Source organism: Pteropus medius, unplaced genomic scaffold, assembly GCF_902729225.1.
Source record: "Pteropus medius unplaced genomic scaffold, Ma_sr-lr_union100, whole genome shotgun sequence".
Taxonomy (NCBI): Eukaryota; Metazoa; Chordata; class Mammalia; order Chiroptera; family Pteropodidae; genus Pteropus; species Pteropus medius.
In genome coordinates, this window is record NW_024340849.1 from 29,590,761 (window position 1) to 29,618,458 (window position 27,698).

General features: G+C 36.1%; 1 protein-coding gene and 1 pseudogene across 26 annotated transcripts in view; both read right to left on the minus strand.

Moving 5' to 3' along the window:
- The window catches only part of DTNA (dystrobrevin alpha), a 334,755-nt gene that overhangs the window by 49,938 nt on the left and 257,119 nt on the right, over positions 1-27,698 (minus strand). For 12 of the 25 annotated variants that reach the window (XM_039843433.1, XM_039843483.1, XM_039843459.1 and 9 more), the window contains 7 exons: positions 27,499-27,584; positions 20,577-20,731; positions 17,745-17,850; positions 15,186-15,352; positions 12,733-12,857; positions 8,327-8,410; positions 6,504-6,593 (listed from right to left, as the gene is read on the minus strand). In XM_039843433.1, the coding sequence (XP_039699367.1) occupies positions 6,504-6,593; positions 8,327-8,410; positions 12,733-12,857; positions 15,186-15,352; positions 17,745-17,850; positions 20,577-20,731; positions 27,499-27,584 (813 nt within the window). Of the gene's footprint in view, positions 1-6,503; positions 6,594-6,667; positions 6,951-8,326; positions 8,411-12,732; positions 12,858-15,185; positions 15,353-17,744; positions 17,851-20,576; positions 20,732-27,498; positions 27,585-27,698 lie in introns of those variants that run through there. The other 13 variants (XM_039843491.1, XM_039843488.1, XM_039843487.1 and 10 more) reach the window with 2 other exon arrangements.
- LOC120586955 (60S ribosomal protein L32-like) lies at positions 23,810-26,752 on the minus strand (annotated as a pseudogene). The gene has a single exon (XR_005648837.1). The product of XR_005648837.1 is annotated as a 60S ribosomal protein L32-like (transcript).

Genomic DNA, 27,698 nt, shown 5'->3' on the forward strand with positions numbered 1-27,698 from the left:
GAGGTACACTCATTTAGTAATTTAAATGACAGTCTAAAAAGTTTAAACTGTAGTTTTATTGAAAGACAAATATAAATATTAATAAAGTGTGGTCAAACCAGTCACCTAAGATATACTATAATGAATATGCATGCTTCATTGGGAAATAGAGTATTGATTTGTAGTATTACAAATGTACTTGAAATGTGCTTAAAGAGTTTGCTCCTTTGTAGGTTAAGCTCTACAACTCTGGCATACCTAAAACTATCCTACCTCCTTTATGGAGAATACAAAATTAACTATATGACTTTGTTGAAATACCAAGTTTTTAATTACTGGGATTGAAATTATGAGGTTTACCACAAATTTTTCCAACTTTTCAAGAAGTTCTGAATCATATATATGTATGGCTTATAAAGTAGTTAAAACTTTAAAAAATTGAATGATATGTTTTAAGGTTTCACTACAAATACCACTCTTTCAAACCATGAAATATTAAAAAATAGAAATTTATAAAGGCATATATTAGAATTATGCACATTATAATTGAAATCCTTGTTTTATAATAGTATATACTACAAGATTCCTTAAATAGTAAAGTTTCTGGTAAATTTAAAATCAAACTTTATTTGTACAGAAAATGTCTAGTAGAGAGTAGGCAGTCATGTTTGTTAAATGTGTGACTTCACTCAGCTTTTCAAGAATCTGATATTACACTAAGTATTGCTGTGTTTAAAAAGTACAACTGCCCACAAACAAAACTGATGTTAAAAAATGAAATGATTAATGTTCTAGAAGAATTTATTATCCTGATGAACTTAAAGATTTTTTTTTCCAGCATACTTACTGGTCTCTACCTTCTAAGACTATGGCCATCAAGGCCAATAGCCACTTTAAACCATCATAGTTGGCATTTTCCCATCATCCCACCAAAACAGCACTCCAAATCTTGTTTCTTGAAGTATATTCTTCTATGTTCATTATCTAGTAAGTACAGTCTTCCTGCTGCCTAATTACCTCCCAACTTTCTTTTTTACAACTCAAGATTGATGTACCTACTATATGATTTCAGATTTTTGCAAAACCACTCAAAACACTGTGTGATAAATCAATGATTCTTTCCTCCAAATTAAACTATTTCCTTTCCTTGCTATGTTTTTATGCCCCCTGACTCCCAGAAATTGTGGTGATATTTCCTAAATCAAAAGCCTAATCATAATTACAAAGATACAACCTCTGATACTGAATGTACAGGAAGAAAGGACCAGTAAAGAAACACAGGAGGACCTATTAGGGAATGTGTTTGCTAAAAATTACATCTGGTGAAGTCTTATGGGAGGAAGATGATGTGTCAATAAAGCCCCAGAAGTGCCGTCCCACCACCTGGCCATTGACAAGCACTACCACTGGAGGAGCCCTACTCAGTATGGTGCTGGGGCTGGTGGCAGGAAGGGAGCAGGTGTCCAGATTTGCCTTTGGTGGCCTTATTCTTTTTCTCAAGTTCTTTGGGTTTCTCTCTCCTTACTATATTCTATTTGTCTGTTTACCCTCTTCTCTTTTTCTTCCTTCTTCCCAAGTCCCTTCTTCCCTCAAAGGGATGAGTAGATGTTCTATGTACACACATCCCTTTTCCTTTTGTTGTCATTATCTCTGCATAGGTCCTTATCAGTTTTAAGTCCTTTCATGTTCCTTTTCTTTCTCACATGAATTCTTGGGAAAATCAGTTCTTGGAAAATATGACGATGAAACTACGTACATTTATGAGTTTTTTTGTTTGTTTGTTTTGCTACAGTTGTTAATATCCAGTGCCAGAAGTACTTTTGAGTTTTGGTACTCACTGTCTAGATAGTTTCCATACTTCCTAGAACTAGCCTCAAATTTTTCTCCTCATCAATTATTTCTGGGAAGCCAAAAATATGACCATGTATAGGTGAAGTCAAGTATATGACAAAAAAAAGAAAAAAAGGCCATTCTTTCAAAATGAGATGGATCTAGAACTTAGAGAGTTGATGGGGAGGCAGGTTTCACCTAAAACTTGGGTCTATAAAGCCTTTTTGCATTAAGTATTTTTTCCAGAATTTCTTCTGCAGCTCCCAAGGAGCTTGAAGAAAGGAGGCAAAGTGAAAAAAATGTTGTCCTGCATTCTTGTGAAGATAGGAACAACATGTAGTTTATTATGATCTCTTCAAAGCAATACACTCTCATGATATTTTACTGAATAATTTAGATTTTTAAACTTTCATTTTGTAGCTCAGCAGTTTGTTTGGAGAAGGTAGGTGATATGCCCAATTCATTGTGGGCTTTGGGATCAGGCACACCGGAACCTATGTTCTCACCAAGAAATGCGTGCTTCTGGTATGTCAGTGCATCAGAATGCAACAGTAGCTTTTGCATAAATCTAGCTCTAGAAGTTTCTATTTCTTCTAAATGCTCTGTCTTCAAATCAAAATGCATCCGTCCTTTTAACCTTCAAAACTGGAAACTACTTGGAACTCCCCTTGATTATGAGTAATAAATCATTTTTAATCTGAGTCTCAAGGAGAAGCAAGTCTGCCATCCCTAAAATTTTATATATACGTATCTTTTCTCTTATTATTGTCATTTTCTTTTCACTAGGCCCTGGCCAATGTATAAGTATGTCCCTTTGCATGCATATTACCATTGATGGGTGTGCTGACAATTATACCCTGGAGGGTATGACAAGGTAAATTTTGAAGTTTATGTGTTCGGCTGAAAGAAAAGAGGCAGAAATTTTCCTATAGACTATTGTTTTCCTAAAAAATTCTCTCTTTCCTCTGGAAAATAGCATATATAAAGATAAGCGCTCTCTTCCAAATTTTTTCACACACACACACACACACACACACACACGCCAAGACACACACACACAGACACGTGGTTCTGGAAGGATAGAACAATTTAAAAATATTTGATATTGGTTTATTTAAATCCACCCTTTAGTTTTGAAGAGTGACAACTGATCGCAGTAGTTTTGCTTAAGTGCAAACATTTTGGGTGTATTCTAAGATAACAAAATCACACACAAAAGCTCCCTGGATTTTTGCTTAAACCTGAAATATATTTTTAAAAACCACCTCTGCTTATGTTGGGCTACTATATTAGCCCTGGTCAAAGACTTTTTTTCCTTTATTAAATATGAAAATAAAAGGATTTAAATAAAAGTCCTGGATGCAGTCTCATAGAGCAACACTACCATATAAATTATATAATGTGCAATAATCATTATCATAATGGTTGATAGGAAAATGATATTTGAACGATAGCAAATTAAGAAGAAATATTTTCATTTTTATTGATTTTAAATAACTGGTAAACCTGTGTGGTGTTTGGACTTGTGAAGAATAACTTGTAAAGTTGGCTCCCTCCTAAAATAACAATCAGTGTGAATAAAACTTTGCTTCTTACTGTAATTAACATAGCTGAGGTATATTAAAAAAGAGTCCACAAGTCATTTTTTTTCAGGAGATAATTTCTTGAAAAATTGTATTTCCCTTTCCTGTTCTAGCTATCAAGATGTTTGATCTGAAACATAAAATATCTGCCACATGCAAATCAGCAAATGAGCATAAAAAATAGCTTAGTGTCTCAGTGGGAAAATTAGTTGTCAATTCAGGCTGGCATGAAAATCAAACCATCTTAAATAGGTACCATGGAAGAAATAATAAGAATTCTTAGCTCATATTTGATTCACTACATTTACTGTGTTGTTCCCCAGATATTATCAAGCCATATCAATTGTATTTTTGTCAAGAGAGCCTCTAGAAAAGTTGGCTGGGTACAGAGCATGCACAGACAACGAAAGCAACTCTAATAGAGAATAAAGGTTACTGGGGTGAAAAGAGAGGTGACTACAGTTTTAATTATGCACTAACATTTTAGTATAGGAAACAGATTTGAGTGTGAAGACTGGTTTATTTCAAGTTTGAAAAAAATCTAGTATATTACTGGAGCTCTGGGGCTACATGGAATAAAGAAATATCTGCAGAGAGCAATTATTTCAAATTTCATGAAATTTCAGATAATGTGCCCAGAAAGTGTAAGAAGAGTAAAGAAATCTTCGTGGTGGTTGATTTATAAGTTCATCTGTTTTATGATGTTGATTTGTAAATTTATCTATTTTTCTGACTGAAAAGGGATGGGCTTTAATCTTAGAAAATATTAACCATGAGAAAACTTCAATTTTCTGATCAAAGGCTGAATTTAGTACCTCAATTTTATTTCTATTCAGTTATAATTACCAAAGCATAAATGCTTAAAATTTAGTTTGAACATTTTACATCAGATTAAAAATCTTGGTTGTTAGGTAAAGAATCGTTAGTTAAGCAAAGTGTTTGAAAAAGAAAAAAACAACCCTGCAAATTCAAGATACAGAGAATTAGTTTTTCTGTGGTTGAAAACCCAAATCAATTAACTAACTGACCAACTAGTCAACTAACAAAAATAACTCAGGAAGCCTGCTCCACTGGGAAGAATCAGGATTTGGAAAGTGTTTGGGGTAGGTGCTGTGCCTTCCCCCTGTGCACTACTGAACCTAATGTAGTGTTAAGTAATGAACCAAATGTTATTGTGACAAACCAGAAAACAGCATATTAGATTGTGTTTAACAAACTCTATGACTCAAGCAACTTTCTAATATTTGGGAGAATGATAGGATCTGGCTAGATGTTATATATCATAGCTACTGTGATTCTTTTTCTGAGTGGTTACTACTATAGAGGCTGCATCTATAGAAATATCTGTGAAACCTTAAAAAAAAAAAGATATTTCTAATACTGGAGGTGAAAGAATCTAGCCATTTAAACTTTCAGAGCATACTTGATGTGGCTAATGAAGATAGCTATAATTAAAAAAACTTATTTTACATAGGAAAAGACTGGTTAAATTTCTCAGATAAACTAGACAAGGATTTTGGCAAGATACTAACCAAAGATAGCAGACACTCAGAGGCATACTGCTGTGGGCAGTGACAGGGAGGTAGGGCCTTTTGGGCCTGACTTTGTGTCAGTGCTTGCAATAATATTTACAATAGCGATAGACTACATTTCATAAGCTTAGATAATGTTGCTGCTTCACCATACACAGCCCTAAAAGCTCTTTTCTAATGGTGATAATAAATTTCCATTGATCCAGCCATTTTTTTTTTTTTTTTTTTTTTTACAAATTCATACATTTATAAGAAAACAATCTTGGTTTAGGAATACAGTTATGATCAAGAAAATGAATGAGGTGAATTAGTCCATGAATTGTGTTATTGGACCCACATTCTACCTAATTGCTAATGAGCACTGAATACATACACACACACACACATACACGAAGACTTTAAAGGGTTAAGGGAGAATGCCTTTGAGAATCCTCTTTTTTCTTCTAAGTAAGGAAAAAGTAAATCAAGTATATAGCTAGAAATGGATATGAGAAAAGGGGATGCGACAGATGGTGGTGGTAACCAGAGTTATACACTCATAAATCTATGTGAGGCAGATTACAAGGATGTCAAAAGACTTCAAAGATATACCCTAGTGTCCTTTGAAGATCAAAATGGTATGCTTGCAAAGGACTCTAGGTGAGAATGCCAGGAGTTGATAGGGAGGATTTTGGACTGATTTCAGTTCATCCTCATTTCACTTTATCTTCCTAAGACCTGTCACAAAAGACAGAAAACTCAGGCTAAATAAAATATCTGCATGGCAAACTTCCCTGCTTTCTTAATGCTGCCTTAAGACTGACCGGCACCATTCTTGGCTTGTTAAGCTTTTAGGTTTTATCTGATTTTAAAAGGGGCAGTTGGGGTGGATCAGGAATGAGGGCAGGACTCTAGGTCATATTTATTTAGTTCCTTTCCAATTATAGCAAGGATAGCTCCTTTAGCTTATGCCTATATTTGGCATGATAGGTTTCCATCAATTTTAGTGTATAGACAGGTTAAGAAATAAATAGTAGATTATCACCAGCATTATCAAGTGATAGAAATTAAGCAATAATAGTATGAACTTGGTTGCGAAATTGCTACCTCAATAGGAATCAGACTGCCCTACATTTGAGAAAAAATGGCCAGACCCAGTGTGACAGAATAATTTAAGTCATCAAGTCTTTTACTGCAATATGGTCCAGCCATGTGGCATTGTCCTGGCCTGACCCAGTTGGTGATAAAGGTCATTCCAAGATGCACTTTCATTCAAGAGTCTAAGAAATCACCATATGTGGTCTTCCAAACTGCATAAAAGCAGAAACTCATCCAAAGAAAGAGATCCAGCTTGGTACTCTTTAAAGACACGCATGTCATGTATACTGGTATGAGGCTACTAAATCAATAAAATAAGTGGAAAGGAGAAGAAAGAGCTGAGAAGTCCAGCTCAAGTTGGGAATTTTCAATGGAAGTTCATGAAAACCCAGAAGATCTCCACTAAGGCACTACAAGATGATTTTAGTGATGGAGCTGAATGACTAGTAGTCTAGTTATGGAACTACTACTACAATTAGTGATTTAGGGCTGGAATACTGACCGTGTGCTGTGGTCAAGCTGATTTACATACAGCTTTATGAGGGAATGCTCCTCAGCCACAGGGCTGGATACACTTATCCCCTCAGGTAACCTGAGGGATTCAAACAATGAGACCTCATTAAAACCTCCCATGGACAGAGCAAGGCCCACTCAGAGAGGAAGGACTTCAGTGTATATAGCTTTATTGAACAGCACCCTTAAAAGAGAAACCAGAGGCCAATCTCCATGGTGATTAGAAAAACGGCAAACTTTAAACAACATGTCTGTGATTCACAGGGAACATTCCGAAAGGAATGAAAATAGGAAAAAGGGAAATGATCATATTTTGAGTTAATAGGTATCATGCACCCTGGAGGAACCAGAATAGCTCAAAGTATTATAGGAATATTTTAGAGTAGAGGAAGCCATGTTATCCATCTAGACGCATCCACCATAAGCACCGTCCGAGCTGAAATGATATAAAATGACCTTCAGTAAGGATGGGGTCTATCTTTGCTTGACACTTGCAGAATGCAGAGCTTCCTAGTAAACACATAACATCTTTCTTAACATCATGCAAGATCTTTATATAGATGCACAGCCTGTGTCTCTTACAGACTTTATAATTTATGACTTTGTTTTAGAAAAGATAGTTGAATTAGCTGGTTCTGAAAAGGAATGCTAAAAAGAACACATTGAGGGCCTAAAACATATTATTTCACTGGGAGGTTCTGTCATTCAATTAGGTCTTCATTTCCATCTGTTACAGATTTACTTAATTTATAGGAAGGAAGTACCATAAACTGCCACATTCCGTTTCTTCTGCTAATTACAATTATGGGGAACACGTTCATCTCAGGTTCCTGTTCATGGGCACGTACAGAAACTCAGGGTAAAAATCAGCAGTGTTTCAAGTCTCACTGTCTTCGAATCCTTACTAGAATGTACCGGGATATTACAGTGAAATTGGTATCTCAGAAACCTCTTTGGGGAAAAAACTGACTATGTTTGTTTTGTGAAACATGAGGCTGTATATCATTTTTCCTACTGGAAGTCATTTGAAATTTTGTGTTCATTTACTCACTCCAAATTTCCTTACCTTTGTTTCTGCTTTCCTGTGAGCCTTCTCCATGTATTTATAAAATAATTCTCTGGTGCTTTATTCATGATATTTGATCAAATGACCTGGAGTACTCTTGGCCCCTGCATATTTGTAATACTAGCTCAAAAAGAAGTTATCTGCTTCACCTGTTCTTTGCTCATAATGGGAGTGGATCTTGTTCATAAAGATATCCACCATTTTTTAAAGTTCTTGCTATTACCCATGAAATTATTTATGTGGGAACTACATTTCCAAGTTTGATCTTCAGCCTCTAGCCTCAGGAACTCCAGAGTTCAAGAAGAAGACAATTCTTTTATATCTGGAGCTTTAAATTAAGAGATGTTTCAGAATATATATAATAATTTCCCCAATTATACCATGAAATTCCAATTTCCTGGCTTAACTGGACCATTCTAAGTGCTATGAAAGTGACTTTCTCAGTGAAAGAGAATGCATGCAGTACTAAATGTAAATGTCAGTACTAAAACGTAAACATACCCCACATTCTTACTATAGGTGCACTGTAAATGCAAGTTTCCAGAAGGGTTTTTAATACCAAAAGCTATACTCATTCCTCTTTAAATGTATCCAAATGAATGAAATGGAAAATGTGTGATAGATATTTACATAACTAGTTTCTAACAATAATTTTTGCTCTTGGCTTACATCGGTATATTTTTCTTGCCACAGAATCAAAGCTCATTGCCAGAGAGGGCTTATTATATGATAGGATTGGAACTTACCTCCTGGTAATAAAAGGACTTCCTGAGGAGGGGACAGAGTGGGAGAACAGGGAGTCATTCATGCTGGTTACAGGTCTGGGCGGCCTAAAACAAAGTACAGTATGATGCAAAGTTAGAACAAGTAAAAGTCACAAGTTAAAAACTATCTACCATCCTTCAAGGAGAGGGGCTAGGAAGACCAGAGTTCTGTGTTACCCAGGATCAACATGAAATTTTACATTTTCTGATTAAATTCTTCAAGTGTTTTACAGTTACATTTCTTGAGAATATGAGATCTCAGTTAGATATTGTGAGGAAGATCTCCGGATACCATGGGAATGTTTATCCATGAGCTTCGAGGCTTGGCGTTGCACTGAGTCATATTCTCGATTGAAGTGAGGATTCTGAGGCAGCCTTACATCTACTGCTTTCTAAAGGGAGAAGCTCTGAAAACTTGGTGATAATCAGAATCTACATCCTCTTGGAAAGAGGAGGATTTCTGAACCTTTGGAAACTTCCTCCTGTGTTTTTCATGACAGTGGCCCTCTCTCAATATGCCATTTGTAAAGACCGAACTGCAAAATCATATTGTGCTTTATTTGCTCTTTGTTCAAAGTGAAGATGCAATTAAGTACCACAAGTATTTACTAACTTTCTGTTATCAGGATGATCCATATGACAGGGCACACAGTACAAGGCATCCCTTAAACTGCACCTTTTTTTGTATGATGAGAGAGAAAATAGGGTTCAATATTCTTCAGAATTATCCATGACTCTAAATATCAACTGTACCTGGTCTGTCATCCTGTTTTTTCTTTTTCCCTTTTTTCAATTTCTTTCTTTTCTTTTTAAAAAAATGTATTTATTTAAATTAGTTTCAAGTACACTGTACATTGGTTAGTTTGGATTCTATAATGAAGAGATTCTAGGAAAAAAGTAGACTCGTTTATCTCAATGTATTTATGGGAACAAACATGCTGTTATGCAGTTTTTAAAATGTCAGCACTATATGCAAAAATTCATTGACACTTTGGTTCCTGGTGTTAAATTGTGTTCTAAGATTTCTTAAGACATACTGTTTTTTGGATGAAGTCAAAACAGCAGGTTCACTATTTCATCTAGTCTAAACGTGTACCAAAGTTCTGAAAATGATCTTATAGTTTTGTATTACTTATCTGGAATGTATCTTTGATACATGAGGCTAGTTTAAAATTAATTCTGCCTTGAATAGAATCTCTCTTTACAAGAAGGATGCTGATTTTATAGAAATGTCCTCTATGAATTTTTGAAAGGTATATCAGATTTTAAAACAATAAACAGAATGAATTATCTTACATAGCAGCTTTATAAAAAGTTAAAAATGATCAACTAGACTATTATTTCTGGTATTCTTTTTTCTTTTTAAAAAAATTTTCCCATTTTTCTCGATCGCTAGGCATAGAGAAAACAAGCAGACTTGGAATGCTTTTTAACTAGCCTGGTAAACTTACTCTATTAAACCTGGTCACTGCAAAGCTGAAATTGCAGTTTCTTAGTAAAAGGCTTCACGTTTAAGGCTCATCATAAGAATGTTGAACTTGGGACCAAATTGTGGCTTTCAAAGGGACTGAAGTGCCTATTTACTCCATAATCAAATGACGAGATACCTTATGTAATAAATAGGTCACATTAGAATTTTTAAACATAGTTATTCTTATGAAAAAGAAATAGCTCCACAAGATAAAGCCACAGGGGTGTAGTGCGAAATCTCCTTTCTGGACACGACCTTCGCAGGGAACATTTTTATAAAACTGGTATTCTTCTTGTAAACTGAAAGTGTTCAGCTCAAGGCAGAATTAGTTTTAAACTAGCCTCTGATCACTCACTTGTTTTATGTCTCATAACCACTTATGATTACTAGTCTTTAGAAATACACTGGGGACTACTGAATTACTTACCAAGTATCACTTTGGGCAGCAAAAAATTGAATAGAATAGAGACTGTTAATCATGGCAACATTTACAAGCAATAGCTAAGAATAAATGTCAAAATACCAAAATGTCACCACTGAAGTGGCTACGATGTGTCTACAATGACATAAAATAGATAAATGAACAGCATATTTTAAAATTAGAAGTCTTAGGTATCCCCACGTAAAAAAAAAAAAAAAAAAAAAAGAAGACATAGATGTCTGTTCAGGGTACTAACAATTGAAAAACATGGAGAGAAAAACTTTTAAAGTCAAAAACAGAAAAATAATTCTGTTCTAATATAGACGGGACCTTCTGCATCCAGGATTTCTTATGTTATTTCAACAATTAAATATTTTTCACAATTTGCATTTTTAAACTAAGATCTTATGCCTGAAAAAATATATTAACAGCAAGTATAGATCAGTATTTTGATTCAAAGGCTATTTTGAGAATCTGGTTAGATATATGAAACTTTTCTCAGAAAAAAGGTACATTTTGTGTAGAATTTTAAGGGAATTCTGAAACTCTATGTGGAATCTAAATTGTGTAGATTTTGCCCTCAGTTAGTTCAGCGAATAACACATCAGATCATATTGCCACTATAAACTAAAGTTAAAATATTTTTACTCAGCCAATTAATGTGTGTGTGCACACGCGCACACGTACGCACACGCGCGCGCACATGCACACGCACGAACATGCACACGCACACGCACACGCACACGCACACACACCAACCCTGAACCGGCTGGGTACAAGGCCTGCGCTAGGTGATACTGCAGTGTGACTGTGCAACCAACTTTTATTTCACGCTGCCTCATTTTGTAATTCTTTAAGTGGGGGGCAGCATCCTAATTTTGTTCTACTGCAAAGCTCTTAAGAGCCAGGCCATTCACGTCCACCCTCTCCCTCTTCCTCACACCCAACAGCTCTTATTGAACGCTGTCCTCTGGGAGTGAAACTCCAGGCAGGTCTGGTAGAGAGTGACTCTGTGGCAGAGCACAGAGAGCACAGACTTGCCCTCACTTCGTTTTGTTCAGTCATTAAAGGATTAGTGACTGTCTCTGGCTGTGGGAAGGAAAGTCGAGACAATAATAAGAATAGCTCCTATGAGATTACTTTCTGAAAGTGGCTGGCCCTTTGGAACACTCCTCATGTTCATTTACCCTGGTTTATTTTATGGCTTATTTTTAGGAGCAAAATTTCCAAAAATAAGTTAACCGCATTCTACATAATTGGTTTACATTAGTTTTTTGGATGTTTAGCCCATGTCAGCAACTGGAGCCTCCAGACTGTGCATTGCTGAGGACAGTGAACCCTCAAAGCCACTTGGGAGCAAACCAAACAAAGCCCCGGAGTATTTATACAAAGCTCATGGACATGCAACAGCACAAATCATTTGACGGTGTTTGCTTAGTTCCATCAGAGGAAAGAGTTACTGCTTTCATGAGGGTCTCATATCCACCCCAGTACTGCTTATGGGCTGTGTTCTGAACTGTCTGAAGCATGAACTTTGCACTGGTGAATTCCTAAGGCCAGTAGGTCTGATCGGCCCACCTCCTGACATCAAAATGTAAATAAACCTTGCAGTGTGGCAGGTCCCGCTAAACTGGGCAAAACAAAAGTCAGTTTATAAGGAGGGGGATCCACCTCTTCCAGATGTTTTCTGAGGCACCTGTGAGTAATAACTCCCAATTGTGCATAGAAGCAGATAATGAGCTTCTTTCTTCTTCTTAACCCAAGATAACACCAAAGAAAAAAATACTTTCTTCTACCTAAGCCTTTCCTGTTTTCTTGGCCACCTAGTCCTAAGAGAGGCTCTAGGGTTTGGGAGGAGGAAGGGATAGGAGATAGAACTATTCTCTGGCCCTACTCCTTCTGCCCACCAAACTCACATATACTTTGGAGAAACATTTTTTAAAAGTCTGATTTTGGATGTTTTGATGAATTTTCCCACCAATCCCTCTCTGCAACCTTCCCCTGCACAGGTCATGAATCTCCTAAAGTGATGTAGCTTGGGTTAAAACAACAACAAATTCCAGGTTTGCTGCCATCTTTAAGAGGACTGGCTCTGCAGAGAAATGAAACGAAGGGCTTTTATATTTGAGACTCAAAGCACATACGATATTAAGGTATAGTGTGCTTTAAAATTTTCTTACTATAATAATTACATTGATTGTTAACTTTCAATTGTGTAAACTCCATTAACATCCATATTTTATAACTACGCTTTCTGAATATTTTTCATCTCTAGGTGAATTACATTAGTGTTGCACACTTTACTTGTGCAGCTGGGCTGAAGTACTGTATACCTTTACAATAAAAAAATTATAATGATATTATGTTCACTCTTTTTTTTTAAATTAAATTTTAAAACATGATCCCTGATGACTGATATGAAATTGCCTTTGTATAGATGCAAATATGTGTCAATGAAGAAAGATTTCTCTAATTCTGGACAGTAGAGATACTTACACGATGTGGGCCAAGTTGAGCGGCTTCTCTGGCTGGTCAGGGAACATGGGGTGCAACGGTTCACGGCTGGAAGCACAGCTCAGAGACTTGCTTAACGCATTAGTTAGCTTCTTAGCGGGTGATTTCTGGAAAGAAGAGGACAGTTATAGAAGTGATAACAACTAATGTTTATGTAACATTTTACCAGATGATTTGCTTCATAGTAGTCATTCATTCATTCATTCAAGAAATCCTCTTTGAGTATCAAATTTAGGGAGTTTGCTCAGTGCTCAACAAGCCACTAAGGTGCCTGCCTCCTGCTGCTTAGTGTCAGCAAACGCTGATAAATGGAAGTACTCATTGTTCATGGGACACCCGGGCTGGAGCTTAATGGACCAACAGGAGTCCTTCTGACAAAAATTCAGGAAACTGGGAAGATAATTCCTGGAGGAAGTAGAGACCCCGTTCTGGAGAGGAAAGCAGGAGGCAGATCAGTAAAATCCTTATATGTAACATCAAGGACTGTGGTCTTTATCTTGAATGCAGAGTTTAAATTACAGGGGTGACAGGATTAGATCTGATTCTAGAAGGATTGCTCCTACTTAAGAAGGAAAGAAGGAAGGAGATGAGCAGGATGTTTTGCAGGAATCCAGGTGCAGGATAGTTCAGGTGTGTCAGAATATATCCAATTAACAATAAAAGTGGAAATTCAATCTGAATCTTGAGAATTTAAAATTCATTTTCTTTTCAGAGCATCATGCTACCTCTTTTTCATTTAGACTGTTGGAATGTTTATCTTAGTATTTCCCAGTCAAAATTATCAAAAATAATAGACCATATATATGTGGCCAATTATTTTTGATATTACATATAATGAATCTTAACCTAAATTTTCCCTTTCCATGAGAAGCCATTTAGTTTTGTCTTTTTCTTTTGTGCATAGAGCCTATAATTGGCAAGATAATAAAATGATTTTGTCCACATTATTTAAAAGCTAAGTAGTAGGAGCATTGTTCCAGAAGTCCCTCTTTGGCTTTTGCTAGGAGAGGTAATTCTCAAAATACTTAAAACAGCAAAAACAACAGCTCTTCGCCCCATAAACATCAGGGCCCCTTTATCCTCTTGAGGAGTCTAATCCTACTTTGTAAAGATATTGCTCTGCCATATAATTTTCGCATCCACAACCCCTAAGAAAGAGGCTCTTTCTCTGACGCTAGCATTTACATACAACAATGATTAAAAATGATTAGTTTTCAAACACCTCCAGGATTTGAGACAGAAGTAAGAAAATACATTGACAATAAGAAAATGGAAAATGTTTCTCTCATCTTCTATACAAAATTGTATTTCATGATCTTTGTTAGTATATCTATCCTTAGCATATGACATAATCAACAGTAAAGAGTGGTATTTAAACTGACATGGAGCAGTCAGTGTACAATGCCTTAGCGAGAAACTGTTACTTGAACTCAGAATCTGACAGGTGCTAAACAATTAATACATCTACGCTGAATATTGGTTCCCAATAATTCCTAGAAAGGACATTTTGATTTTAAATGCATATTCTGAAGATCTTTTTATAAAAAAAAAGTTACTTTTTAAGTAAAGACTATATATTGAATTGAAATACACTGAAATATAGAAAAAAACTCATAAAAGTTTACATTTTCTTGTGGAAGAACTATTTTAAGAGGGGTTGGCAGGGACTACGGTACATCCCACAAAAGGTAATCTGTACATACAGCAATACTTTCACAGTATAAGAACAATATCACGGAGACTGATTTTGAGTTTAACTGAGACACAGGTCAGTAAACTGTAAACCATTTGAACAGCAAGTTTATGAAGTTAAATCCTTCCCATAGACCTAGAACCACATGCTTCTGAGAATACATCCATCACATGGACAGACACTCACAGGTCACCTTTAGCAAGTAGCTCACTTGCACTATTTATTGATTTACTAATATAACCGCAAACTCCCCTTCCTCCAAAAAAGTAAAATGGAACAGCATCATTAAGCTCACATGCTTACACGTCTTTTCTTTATCTTCTAGTCATGCACTTAAGAGAACTCCAAGAATCTAAGAAAAAAATAAACTAACAATCATTTTAAAGTAATTCCTACCAAAAAAACAAAACAAAAGAACCTTAACTTACTGTGAAAATGAGATTATGCTCCAGAAGGTACTTGCTGTTCAATTGTTACCTATATCGATACTGAATTGCCTGTATTTCAAGAAGTAACATAGTTTGAGTCTTCCTATATTTTAAGGCTTGGGAAACTACATTGGGTTCAGATATAATAACTTAGACATCCCAGTAAGATGGGGAGTGGGAGGAAAGGGGGAAGGAATGTTAGACTACAAGGTAAGTTTGCCCCCTGAATCTGTCACCATCCTTGATATTCCCTTACATTCTGAGCGACAACACTCATACATCCAACTTTAAATATTGTCTGGACCTTGCCTTACCCATGATGTGTACTCTTTCATTTGGTGCTGGTTGCTATGGGAACCACCGGCATGTCCCCTCCAGAAGCAGTCCTGACAGAGCTGGTAATTGTGACACTGCTGGCATCGGTATCGAAATCCCATCATACTCTCACTGTGGCAGTAGGAACATTCAACTGGATGGAAGACTAAGCAGGCAGTAAACGAAGAAAAAAACAAGAAAAACAAAGTATGAGCCAGGATAAGGAAAAATGCAGCCTAATGAGAACTGCATTTTTCTGCTTTTTGCCATGATTTCAGATGATAGTCAATTTTGGCTGAGAGAAGCATTATGTTTATTCCCAGAGTCTCACCACCCTTTTCAAGTATATGTGTGGAGGCAGAAGAAAAGAAATAGGATGGAGGATTGGTGTTCTTTTAACAACAAATCTCTGTAATGTCATTTGCTCTTTCTACTCCCATCTCTTACACTACGAGAATATAAATTACCCAAACTGACTCGCCTTTCCCCCAAACTGCTCTGTCTCCAAGAGACCAGCACAGCACACTGAAGACTCAGAAGCACAATGGCTGAACACAGCTGACTATCCAGTGGGTAGAGAACAAATATTACAGAAATGGAAAACCAGAGAAAGAAAAAAGGAAGGGAAATGGAGGGAGAGTAGAAAAACTGGGTGAGAAAATCGAATTATTTTTTAATCTTTCAATTAGAGTTGACATTCAATACTATTTTATATTAGTTTCAGGTGTACAGCACAGTGGTTATATGATTTATAAAGCGATTTCTCGATTAGTCTAGTGTGTACCTGACACTATACATAGTTACTACAATATTCTTGACTATATTCTCTATGTTGTACTTCACAACCCTGTGACTATTTTGTACCTACCAATTCATACTTCTTAATTCCTTCACCATTTTCCCCTAGCTGAGTTATTATTTTTTAAAATGGAGTAGCTAATGGGCTTATTTAATGAGCGACATTGCTTCCATTTAATAAATAGATTTTGTCTTTCCTAAGAGGCAGATGGATAGGGCTCAAGGAGGTGTGTTCATCATCTGAATACAGTTCTAATTCAGATAGTTTGAGAGACACTTAACTTCCTTTGGCAGAAAATTTTAATTTTTAAGCAGGCCAGGTAAAATAGTTAAAATTTGAAGCTAACAAGTGATCAAATCCAAGTAATTGTTTACATGCTGTGAGCTAAAGATATTAAACAAGAACAACAGTTTTCGCCTTTGGTAAAATTATTTTCTGGGTAACCAGTTAGGGAAAATAATGTAATTGATAAAGTTAATTTCTGGGTAACAAGCTAAGAAAAATAATGTAATTGGTAAAGTTATTTTCTGAGTATCCAGCTAGAGAAAATAATGTAAATAAGAATAAATGAAGATGAAATGCGAATTGTAAAAACAAAGACATAACGAGTTCTGGATCTATTGTCTTCTGAATAAGGATCATATCCTCTCTTCTCTGGCTCTTAGGAAGGGCTGAATGAGACCTGAATTTAGAGACAACTGCTCTGGGACACGGCCTAAGACACTAATTTCCTGCAACAGGAAACAGTGAGCTAGAGGAACGAAATTACAACTTTATGATTGGAAGATGACTAGTTCTGGAATTATAAACAGTAATATTAACTCATCCTGCACGATCTGGACCTTGATTGCTCTTTGCTGCTGCAGATGAGTAAGAAGCATAAAAAAATACATCTATGCTTGGTAGTGATTACAGAGAACTTAGTGAGTTCATTCTTTTAATCTCCATGAGCTAAACAGGATAAATTTATAACTTAACTAAGAGAGCTAAGGGCAGATGCTAAAAGCGAACTTTACCCCAAATGTATATTAAAGAAATGTACAGACATTAAGATTCTAGTAAGAAAAACAGAATAAATTATTTTCTATTTAAGTCCAGAGAAACCTCAGAGTTAAAATAATAAATAAGAGCATGAAAGATTAGATGAAGGCACTGAATTATTCCATGTTTAAATTTCTTTAAATCTTGTTCTGAACTGTAGTTCATATTTAAATTTGGATATACCAATACTAATTACTTTAATCCTAGAAATACTTTTATTATAAAAGCACATTATAAAAGTTTACATTACTTTAATCTTTTACATAAATACAACCATTGAAAGTTTATAATTCGCAGCATATGACAGAAGATTAGTAAGGCTCTATCATCCAATTATTTTCCTTATTCCTGGTTGAATGCCTAGGAAGAAATAATCAATGTCATGTACATCAATATTGGAAATTCATACCTAAAACAAATATTAGAAAATGTCACATTCCTATTGAGATTATTCTGTTGTATCAAGTCTTTAAGCCACACCTGACTTGTAACTGAGATGTACCAGTGAGCTTTAATAAACTTTTAGAACTGACAGTCCTCATTTTGCATTGCACCTATATGGCCTTACAGATCAGGAAGACTGGTTAGTTCAATTATAAACAAAGCTCAAAATGACTAGTCTTTCCTAAAACAATGACCTTGGCTTAATATCTATAGACTTCATGGCCTAATTTCAATGATTTAAAAAATTGTCTTAGCTCCAAAGGTAACTACTCACCGTTTTCTACATTTGCCAGTCGATGCAGAAGGGGCAACCAGACCAGACACTGCGGGGGAGGATCTGACATGAGGGTGTCCAAGAAGCTGTTTAAAGTGACTTTTTTCTGCGTCAAAAAACCCACAAAAATTTAGAACAGAGAATAATCTTAATTTATCTGATATGCAGATATCATTTGAGATTGAAGAAGCAAGACATTCAGTTAACCTCTGACATATAAGAAACAGAACTTGAATTTAAACATTAATTGCATTTTATACTTATACACTGAACTGAATTACCTCCACTGAGGCGGAGTCAATATTATCATAAGGAGAAAAGTCATTCTCAGAGCATCACTTTCATATATGAGGGACAGTATGAAAATGATGAAGAAATATGACTAGACATTCTCCATAAAGTTTTACCTAATAGTGTGTCCTGGTGTACTCTGCTATTCCTATAGCAATCTTCTAAATCTGTAGGATACCTATCCTTCTAAACTTCCACAACCTCCATAAGTACTAAATATTTCATAGTCAACATGAATGGTTCCGCTATACAAGATTAGGAGGGAATCCTGTTAAGAGGAAGTGATCTCTCCTTCTTAGGAGAGAACAATCTACATTAAAAAAAAATTTATCTTCTCTCCTTTCCTTACAAACCTTTCCTCTCAATTCGGTCTGCTTCTGTCTCATTATTCTAGTCCCTTCTGATGTAGAAAATGAATATATTATATCTATAATTTTCCCTCAAGATGACAAAAATAAAGTTATATTATTACATGATATTGTAATAGCATGAATGATAAAAATTACATGTTTATATGCAAAAAAAATCATCATTTTATTTGGGATTTTGAATTATAAAATGAAGTTAGATGAGATAGTTTTTTTTTTTTAGATAAGAAATCAGTCCTGAAGAGCCAGAGTGCCTTTTCAAGGGCTACACCTTATACTAGTCCTTGTAATTCACAAAACAACTGTTTTGGTACCCTTTGATTAATCTTTTTTTTTTTATTAGCAGCTATTTACAATTTTAAACCTTCCTTGTAATACTAAATACTTTAAGCTTTTTGTAGGACTGATAGCAACATTATTATTAAAAGATAAATTATGGAAAGTATGTCATGAGGCAGTATCCTTTAAAAAGTGACCACAATTTATGTGTCTAAAATAATGTTGTCTTTCAAAACAATCACTTGGAGCGGCTTGTTCTTTTTCCAATGAAGCAATTAAAAAAATTAAAAAATTTTATCATTCGAACTGCTGTTATAACCAGTTTATGAAGCCCAAAAAATAAATTTTATTATTTTTATTTGTGTGGCTTTTTTTGCACTTCAAATGATATTATGCATTTTGACCATTCATCATAAAACTCACTCCTGGAAGTCAAAAAAATGTTATTATGAATTTAACATATATAAATGTCTTATCATTAAGGATATGTACAAAATTATATCATGTGACAGTCTATAGGATATTTCAAAAGAACTTTTGAGCAATGTCAACATCCTATATAATTCTTTTTGAATATATGTCCTAATAAATTAAATAAAGTCCTATTATTTTAGCTAGTTTTTAATGTGAAAAATTCTAAAGCATTAGTATATTTATTGAGTATTCTACAATACACCACTACTTAAGATCAGCAAATGTACAAATGACAAATAAATTCAGAGGCAGAGAGATTAGTTTGGGGCTTAATGCAATAGGCAAGATGATAGATACTGGTGAATAAATCCATTCTGATATCACCAACTCAAAAAGGAAATAAAAAGAGGACCACAAATCCATTCACCTAGGCCTCTTTCTTTCCAACTTCATCGCCTAGAACTTTTCAGAACTGGGGACAGAGACAGGGCACCTTAAGCCAATTTTGGGGAGGGAGCATGGGAAGCGTCAGAAAGGCTTCTTGGGGGAGATGCCACAGGAGAAGAGTTAGCACTTATTGTATCAAACCATCCCTCTCTTATTGATTGTATGGATACGTTTATGATTCTACACAAATCCATGACTATCGAGATACCTGATGTACTTTTGACCTCCTAGATCACCAAGTGAACAGACTGATGAAGTTTATTAGCTAGACGGTAGATGCAGTTTTGTACTGGCTGCTATGCACTGATTTCTTATTAAAGGGATCCTTTTAGAGGACATCCTTGGTTAATGTGGATTTTTAAAAAATGCAATTTACAGATTTGTAAACTATCACTGTGCTGTGCTGGACAATGATGCTAGATATGAAGACTTCCTACATGACTGGGAAGATATAAACAGGAGTGTCCCCAGAACTAAGCAGCTTCCCCTGGGCTAACTTTTACCCAGTAAAAGCCCCAGTTAAAACATGTCACTCTGAGTCCGAAATGTATCATGTTGTGGAAGATTTAGGTAGCCATGTCTATCATATTTTGGGTCTCCCAGAGTGAGATGTGACATGTGCGACATCTCTTTTTATCTCCTTTGCTAAACACTGGTGAAACCTAATGCTGGGTCAGACCTGTGTTTCATGTGAGGCTGAGTGACAGTTCAGTGCTTTTGATAGTGCAGTGATAATAACGATACTGAGGCTAAAAGTTGTTGATTGTATGGATACGTTTTTTATTGTTGTAATGATTAAATTAGACAACGCAAGTAAGGAATTTAGCATGGTATCTGGCTCACAGTCAGTAAATATTGCCTATTATTATCATCCAGGTGTGTTGGGTTTAGTTACTGACTCACAGGTAATTTGTCAGAGGCTGGAAGGTATACTACAGGTTATGAAAAAGAACTGTCTAAGTTGTAACTTGAAGTGAGATGAGGAGAGCAACCATTGTTTGAAACATAGTTCTTTAAACACGTTCTTTCCTACCTGTTGAGAGAAACAGGATCTAGCTGATTGTTCTGTATAACCAAAGGAAGGACCTTCAAAAACTGCTGTGGGTAGTTTGAGAACTTCTCGCAGAAACTGATCATATCGTCCATAAACCATCACCCCACTAGAGTCAGAAATCATTGAGAAAATATCTGATGGAAGGAAAAGGAAAGATATTTATTCATCACATAAAAATTCCCTCCTGTTTCAGTTTGACATATCTGCTGCAAATAACAAAAAATGTGGCAGAATAAATAATACTTATGAAAGAATAATATAAATACTAATTTTTATGCTGACCTATTCCTGTTATGGTGTTTTCTTTGTTGTCTCTTTGTAGATGAGTCTGGCCCATTGTATTAACTAGTAATTTGGGTAAAATCAGCATTTTTTGATAGGAAAGAGAACATCACATTGTTATTTTGGGGTCAATTATCAACTCATATATAACTCAATGGGAGAAATTTTTGTGTGCATGAGAAATATGCTAACCTCATTTGAAATGCACAATGAAAATTTTACTACAGCATTGGTGTGTGTGTAGCTAGTTAGCTCTTTACCCATCTATGATATCACTAAAACTTTTGAGTTTTAGTTTAAGATATTGAAAAATGAAAGACACAATGGCGATAAGGATGTAATGAAAACACTTGATTAACTCTCCACAGAAGCAGAAAACTTTCTATAAATCAGTGTTCTGGGTGGAAGGCATCTGATTTATAGCAAAGGGTCTTTTGACTTATACAGTCAAGAGAAAGCCTGGCCTTGTGGATGATCAATGAGGTAAAGTCAGGGTCTGAGATTATTCTCAGCAGAGACTATGGCTTCATTGAACCTCTGTTCTTTAGTTTCTGCCACTATGTGCACTTAATGAATATTAATGGTATAATTTCCCAAGGTATTTTATAACTCCTCTGTGGAAATCACTATTGAAATAAGAGGGTTCACTAATGTATAGTTTGTCACCACGCTAGATTGTAACTAGGCTAGCACAGCTGCTAGGATAAACTGTCGTAAATTCAATGTGCTACCTCTGTTCCTTTCGGGCTTAAGTTTTCAAGGTCAAAATATAGTCTGGAGATACTGTTTTTACACAGTAGTCAGATGCTCAGTATATTATAGGCTTTTATTGAATTATGTTTTGGGGTGTGAATTGGTTCTCATTTTCTTTAAATACTCCAGTTATAAAGGATTTCCACTGTGCTTCAAATAGTTTATCAATTATGAGGCTACAGAAATTCTGTCTGAGCAACAAAATTAATGTGGTTCTCATCCACCTTCACAATGTTGTTTACTTAGTGAATTTATCTCTTATGTTTCATTATAACTAGTCAAAAAAAAAAAAAAAAAAAGAAGTGCCATAGGGGGAAAAACTCATACTACAGCAAAAAATTCTTTATAGGAACTCAATAATAGGAAAAATAATAGACTTTCTTATTAGAGCTGCCATTTTGTTTGTTTTCAAGCAGGTTGATTAAAATTGGATCATCCTGATGATCTTCTAGGCTTGGATTTTCTAGGCCAGAGCACATTTTAAAAAGTAGATTAGGACTTTCAAATCTCCCACTGAAAGAATTTAGACAACATTCTAACTAGAGCAAAAGCAGAAGTACCAACAATGATCTTTCATAAACTTGAAGCTAATATTAGACTCAGTTATGTTAATGAAGGTTTGTAAAGCAATAGGTAAACTAGGGCTAGGTCACTGGGATTAAAGGGAAGTGACTGGTAATGAAATTCAGGATATTCAAAAGAAATGAAAGGACTCTGAGGATGCTAACAAAATATGTGTTCATACTTTAGTTCTTGGCCCTCTGTTTTACATATATTACATATATACACATACATCCATAATATGCTTCTAATATGTAATATACCTGTATGTATATCAAATAGGGGGCTATTTCCAGGATTAAATTAGTTAATAGGTGAAAAGCACGCTGATTTAAAGCATGCAGAATAGTGCCTGACATCTAGTCCACAGTAAATGTTAGCTATTTTTATTATTAAATTTAAATCACATTTTTCTGCCATTTACTTTATATATTTAGGCTTTGCCTCCCCATTGGAATTATTCTTTAATGTTCCAAATTATCCTCTAAACCACCATTGTACTTCCCACAGTACCACAGAATGATAGATACTGCAGAAGATTTTACATTCATTAATTCATTCAAATAAAATTAACTTAGCACATACTAAATTGTGTGAAATTGTGCTAAGCAAGAAATATACAGAAAAATCAGGAGGTACCTGTCTTGCCCTCTGGGAGGTCCTGGTCTACTAAGGATGACAGAGACATGCTCACATCATGCATCATATGACATCATCTACTGTAACATGGTGGTGTGAATATGGAAATAGGAGAGTGTACAGGATACAGCAGGAGCACAGAGAGAGGATTCTTAGAGGGAGTAGTGAGTTGGAGATTTTCTTACAAAGGTGACATCTGAGCCAAGAATAAATGACAATGAGGGGCTAGTCAGGCATTAGGAAACAGGGTCAGGATGTGCATTGGCGTGCTCAAGCATGACGCATTCACAAATCTTGAAGCAGTTCATTATGCCAGGGGCTCGCATACACATAAGGGCACGGTGGCAGGTGAAGAGCTTTGAAAGCTCTACTAAGGAGTTTAGATTGTGTCCAGAAGATGTTGGGGGAGATATTGAAGAATTTAAGGCAGACCAGTGAGTTAGAAATATTACTCTGGGCGTAGGCATGGAGGCAGAACAATCAGTTCAGTAATAGAAACTCAACAAATACACTGTGTTCGCCATAATGTAGTCTTTTAAGGAAAAACAAAACAAGCCCTTCCCAGAAGCTTTAGAACAGTGCCTGGCATCCCAGGCTTACAGCACTGGATTCAGAATTTTATAAGATCTTTAAGACTACCCAGGGGCCCCAAAGCAGAAGTATAAACAAGTGTTCCATTTCATTAAAACAACAGGCTATATTGGGACCAAGAACAATTTGACAGAAAGAGAATATTAGGTCAGTTTATATTTAGGTTGCCAAGTCCTATGACCTCAGGGCATGCCCTCATATCCTAGGCTGCCTGGAGGTGCGTGATGAACACCTTGCATACTGGTTCCTTGCGACTCTGAGTATTGGAAATTGTGGTGCAACCTGGGGTTGTTGTCCCATCTAATGCATTTTAAAGCAGTTTTAAAAACTGTTTTAAATTTTCTATTGTTTTCTACATTTTTGTTTTTTATTTTTTTTATTACATATTTTTAGAATTTTATGGTTTTACTAACACAAATACAATGTGCACACAAGCTGTCTATTCATTTTCTTTGCTGCGCAGCCTGGCTTTGGGATTAGTGACTCTGACAGCCAGTTGGGCTACTCTTTCCATAGTGGCTCTGCGGTTCTTTGAGGAGACATTGTGAGCAATCTCAGCACAGTAAGATTTGTTGCACATCGGCAGCACTTCAAGCTGCTTGACATCATGGACCAGCAACTTCCAAAAGCCACTGGGCAGCATGTGCTTTGTTTTCTTGTTACTCCCATACCTTGAACCTTCTGTGCACTCTATTGTCAATGCGTCTGGGTTTCCGCCAATTATGCTTAATTTTGACATATCAGTCTGACTGGTGTGAGATAAACTTTTCAGTCCTCTTTTTGATGATCTTGGGCTTCATGAGGGGTCTGAGGGCAGCCATGATGCCGAATAGTAGATGGCTACCACCTCCGTAGGCAGCGCTGAGGAAGGGCCATTTTCACATTTTAAAACCTCTGATTTATTTCCAGCCAATTACTCTTGCCCTGTTCTCTCTAGCATTAAAAGGCTGGTTGGAACAAACAAAATATTTCTGTGTGCAAAAATAAAAAAATCGCCAAACAAGCACAGCTGGCATATAGGCTTACGATGAATTAGAATTTAAAGAAGGGAACACAAACTCCTCAAATCCTGAGAAATTCCATATCCTTTCATTTTACTTTTTCTTATTACAAAAGCAATGCAGAAAATCATTACTTTGCCTGTTCTATTATTAAATGCAAGCTGGCAAAAGAAGACTAGAGAAAACACCCACAATCCCACTCACCAAGAGTCAGCCATTGCTGTCTGTGGGCGGATTTGCTCGTATTTGCTCATCTGGTCAATAATTACCACTGGTGACTAAGAATGTTCATTTTTGACTAATTAACATTTTGGAGAGGTTCTTCCAGCCAAACTGCTTTCATTTAAATTGTTCGTGGTCAAATCACTTTCAACTGACTTACCTGGAAACTATTAAAATCACCTTCCTGGGATTAATTCTACGAAGAGTGACTCCTTAGTCAGAGAACTGGGGACACATTAGCCTGTGATTCAGGTCCACAGTTCTGGGAGACGGCAACGTGACGTATTGTGATCACATTATCTGTGTTTCTACAGAATTTGTGATACTGTGAAGCTTATTTCTGCAGACTAGAGAATACAGTTTACTTCCAATGGGATTCATGCATTTGTTACTTTTTCTACCATACTGAAGAGGATTTGGCAACTAGACAGCATTCTTTGCTCACCAATTATGGGTTTTTTGGTGGGTGATGAGGATAGTGTGAGGAAAAAGCACTGTAGCAGTTACATTGTTTGCTAGGAATTTGTGGACTTGCAAGAGACCTGTAGGAGTTTTGACAATTGGTAAAGATCTGCTCGAACACTTGGTTATATCTTGAGCTCTGGAATTGTGCAGACATTGTTCCTTGCTTACTCAACAACCATTCCCTTCATCTTTATTGGCTCCAAATTTCTTTCTAAGCTAAGGGAAAGCAGTGGCCCTTCTTAGGCTAGAAGGTGAGAGTGGACTATCACCTTCTAGCCTAAGACTAGACTATCAAGGTCATCCATGACTATCAAGGTCATCCCTTTCCTGTTATCAGTAACTTCTGTAGCAATTGGCCTGTGAGGCCTCCCTGAGCAATGAGACTTTGGAGTGAGATGTGACTCCCGAAACTGTCATACTTACCTTTTCCCCAAGAGAATGATAAAATCTGACACTGAGGAAAGCTGAGTAGAAAGATGAAAAGCACTTGGGTCCTTAATAGCAAAGAATTAACCTGGTTCATGAAAGGCTCTGAGTTCTGAAGTGCAGAACACTGATTCTCTCAGTTTTCCTCAAACTTATTTTAATGGGACCTTTTCCCCAGGTACTTATTAACATAACATTGAATGAGTATTTAGAAATGTTTCTTTAGACTTCTGTATTTAAAACATTTATCTAACGTCCTCAGTATGTGTCCAATCGTGACATGAGATCAGCATTCAAGGCCCTCAGGAGATTCTATCCTTGCACCGGCTAAACTTTCTCTTCTAACCCTGAAGGACATGCCCCTTGGATTACTCCGAAGATATTTTTTAAAAAACTGCATTGTTTCTGCCACCATCTAATTTCGCTATTACCCTCAATCAAGCACTGATGTAGCTAGTTTGGAATTTTAAAAAATCTTTCTAGCTAATTAAAGAGAAACTAAACTGACTGTTATAAGGTCTGGTTGGGCTTCTCTGGATCCTGACTGCATTTGGCCAGTCCATGAAAGGAGGTTCGTGGAAGTGAGGGAAGATGTGAACTTGTGTGAGGCTTCCATGTACCTTCCATGTACCTACAGTCAAATGTCATAACTCTGCCTTGGAGCAAGTCCAAGGAAATTCCAAAGGAACAAAGGACTTTTTCAGTATCTTCCTTCATTCTTCCCCTCTTGGTGTATCAAGAAGCAAGTGATCACACTCACAATAGGCCTTGAGTCACAGATGATTGAAGTAAGAGGGACTCCACAGGTATCTAACAAAATTCTTAAATTTAGGATGGGTAACTCAGCAAATTAGTCACATAGCTAGGCTTTCAATTTTGGACTCCTAGTTCTCACAACAGTGCTCTTTCTTACACAGCCTTATAAACAAAACTCATACTATTTGGAGTAAAGGAAAGGATTAAATGGAAATTTTTATTTTAAACAGCAGCATGTACATCATTTAAAACTAGTTAGAAATGAAACTTCTTGCTCCCTACCCCCACTGTAGGCCTACTGAATCTAAAATTCTGGGAGCGGGACCCAGAAATTGATGTTTTAAAAAGCCTTCCAGGTGATTCTATACATACTAAAATTTGAGAACCTCTGGTATAAGGGGAAAAAGTCAAGGTTCAAATCTTGGTACCATTTTAGCTATGTGATTTACTTTAACTTTCTGAGTCAGCATCTTTGCCTAAAATCAACCAACCAACCAACCAGCCAACCAACTAATCAGCAACCAACCACCAAATTCAACCAACCAACCAACCAACCAACCAACCAAAAAACTCTCACTACTTTGTTCGTTAAAAACTCTACCGCATTTAGTGACAAAAGGTACTTAAAAGGCCCATAGTCACTCAATGTACTGTGGTTATCCTGTTTTTATTGGTACCTAGTTAGTTCTCAGTTCATAGTGTCTCTATGCAATTACTATGCCTCCACCCTGGCAATGCTTACTTAAAAATGGCTGGGGTTCCTAGTGATTTGATCAGTTCTGGCTGAGAAGAATGAAGAAATGTGCTGGGAGCTTTGGTTTTAGATTATTTTAAAAAGAAAGGTGGTCAAACAAAGCCTTCATGCCCCTATGAAAATGGACTTATGCCTGTAGGGCAGTACAGTACAATGAACTTGAAAGAGCGTGTATCTTACTTTAATATCACAGTCTAGTTGGTGATGTTGAACAGGTTATAAATAATAAATAACCTGTAAGTAGAAGGATAACATTCATTTCATTAACATTTATCTACTACGAAAATATTTCTATGACGAAATCCAAAGATCAATGAAGATCATATTTCTAACAACTCTCATAGGATGTGGAAAGTCACAGATGGGCAGGGGGATGGGGCAGGAATGGTGGGGAAGGAAATGTGGTATGTAGGAGAAGAATAAGCAAAGAGAGACACAGAGAGTAACTTACATCTTAATTTGTCCATGATCTTCCCTCCGCACAATGTAGCTAAAGCCATTTTGACAGCAAATACTGAAATTTTGCCATGGCCTTCCCTGTTTAATGATAACAGAAAAAAAAAGAAAAAAAAAGATGTCATTTGGAGAACTTCCAGTAACAAGGTTTGACATTTTCTGTTCTATAAAATTCATAGGACACTCTAGCTGCAT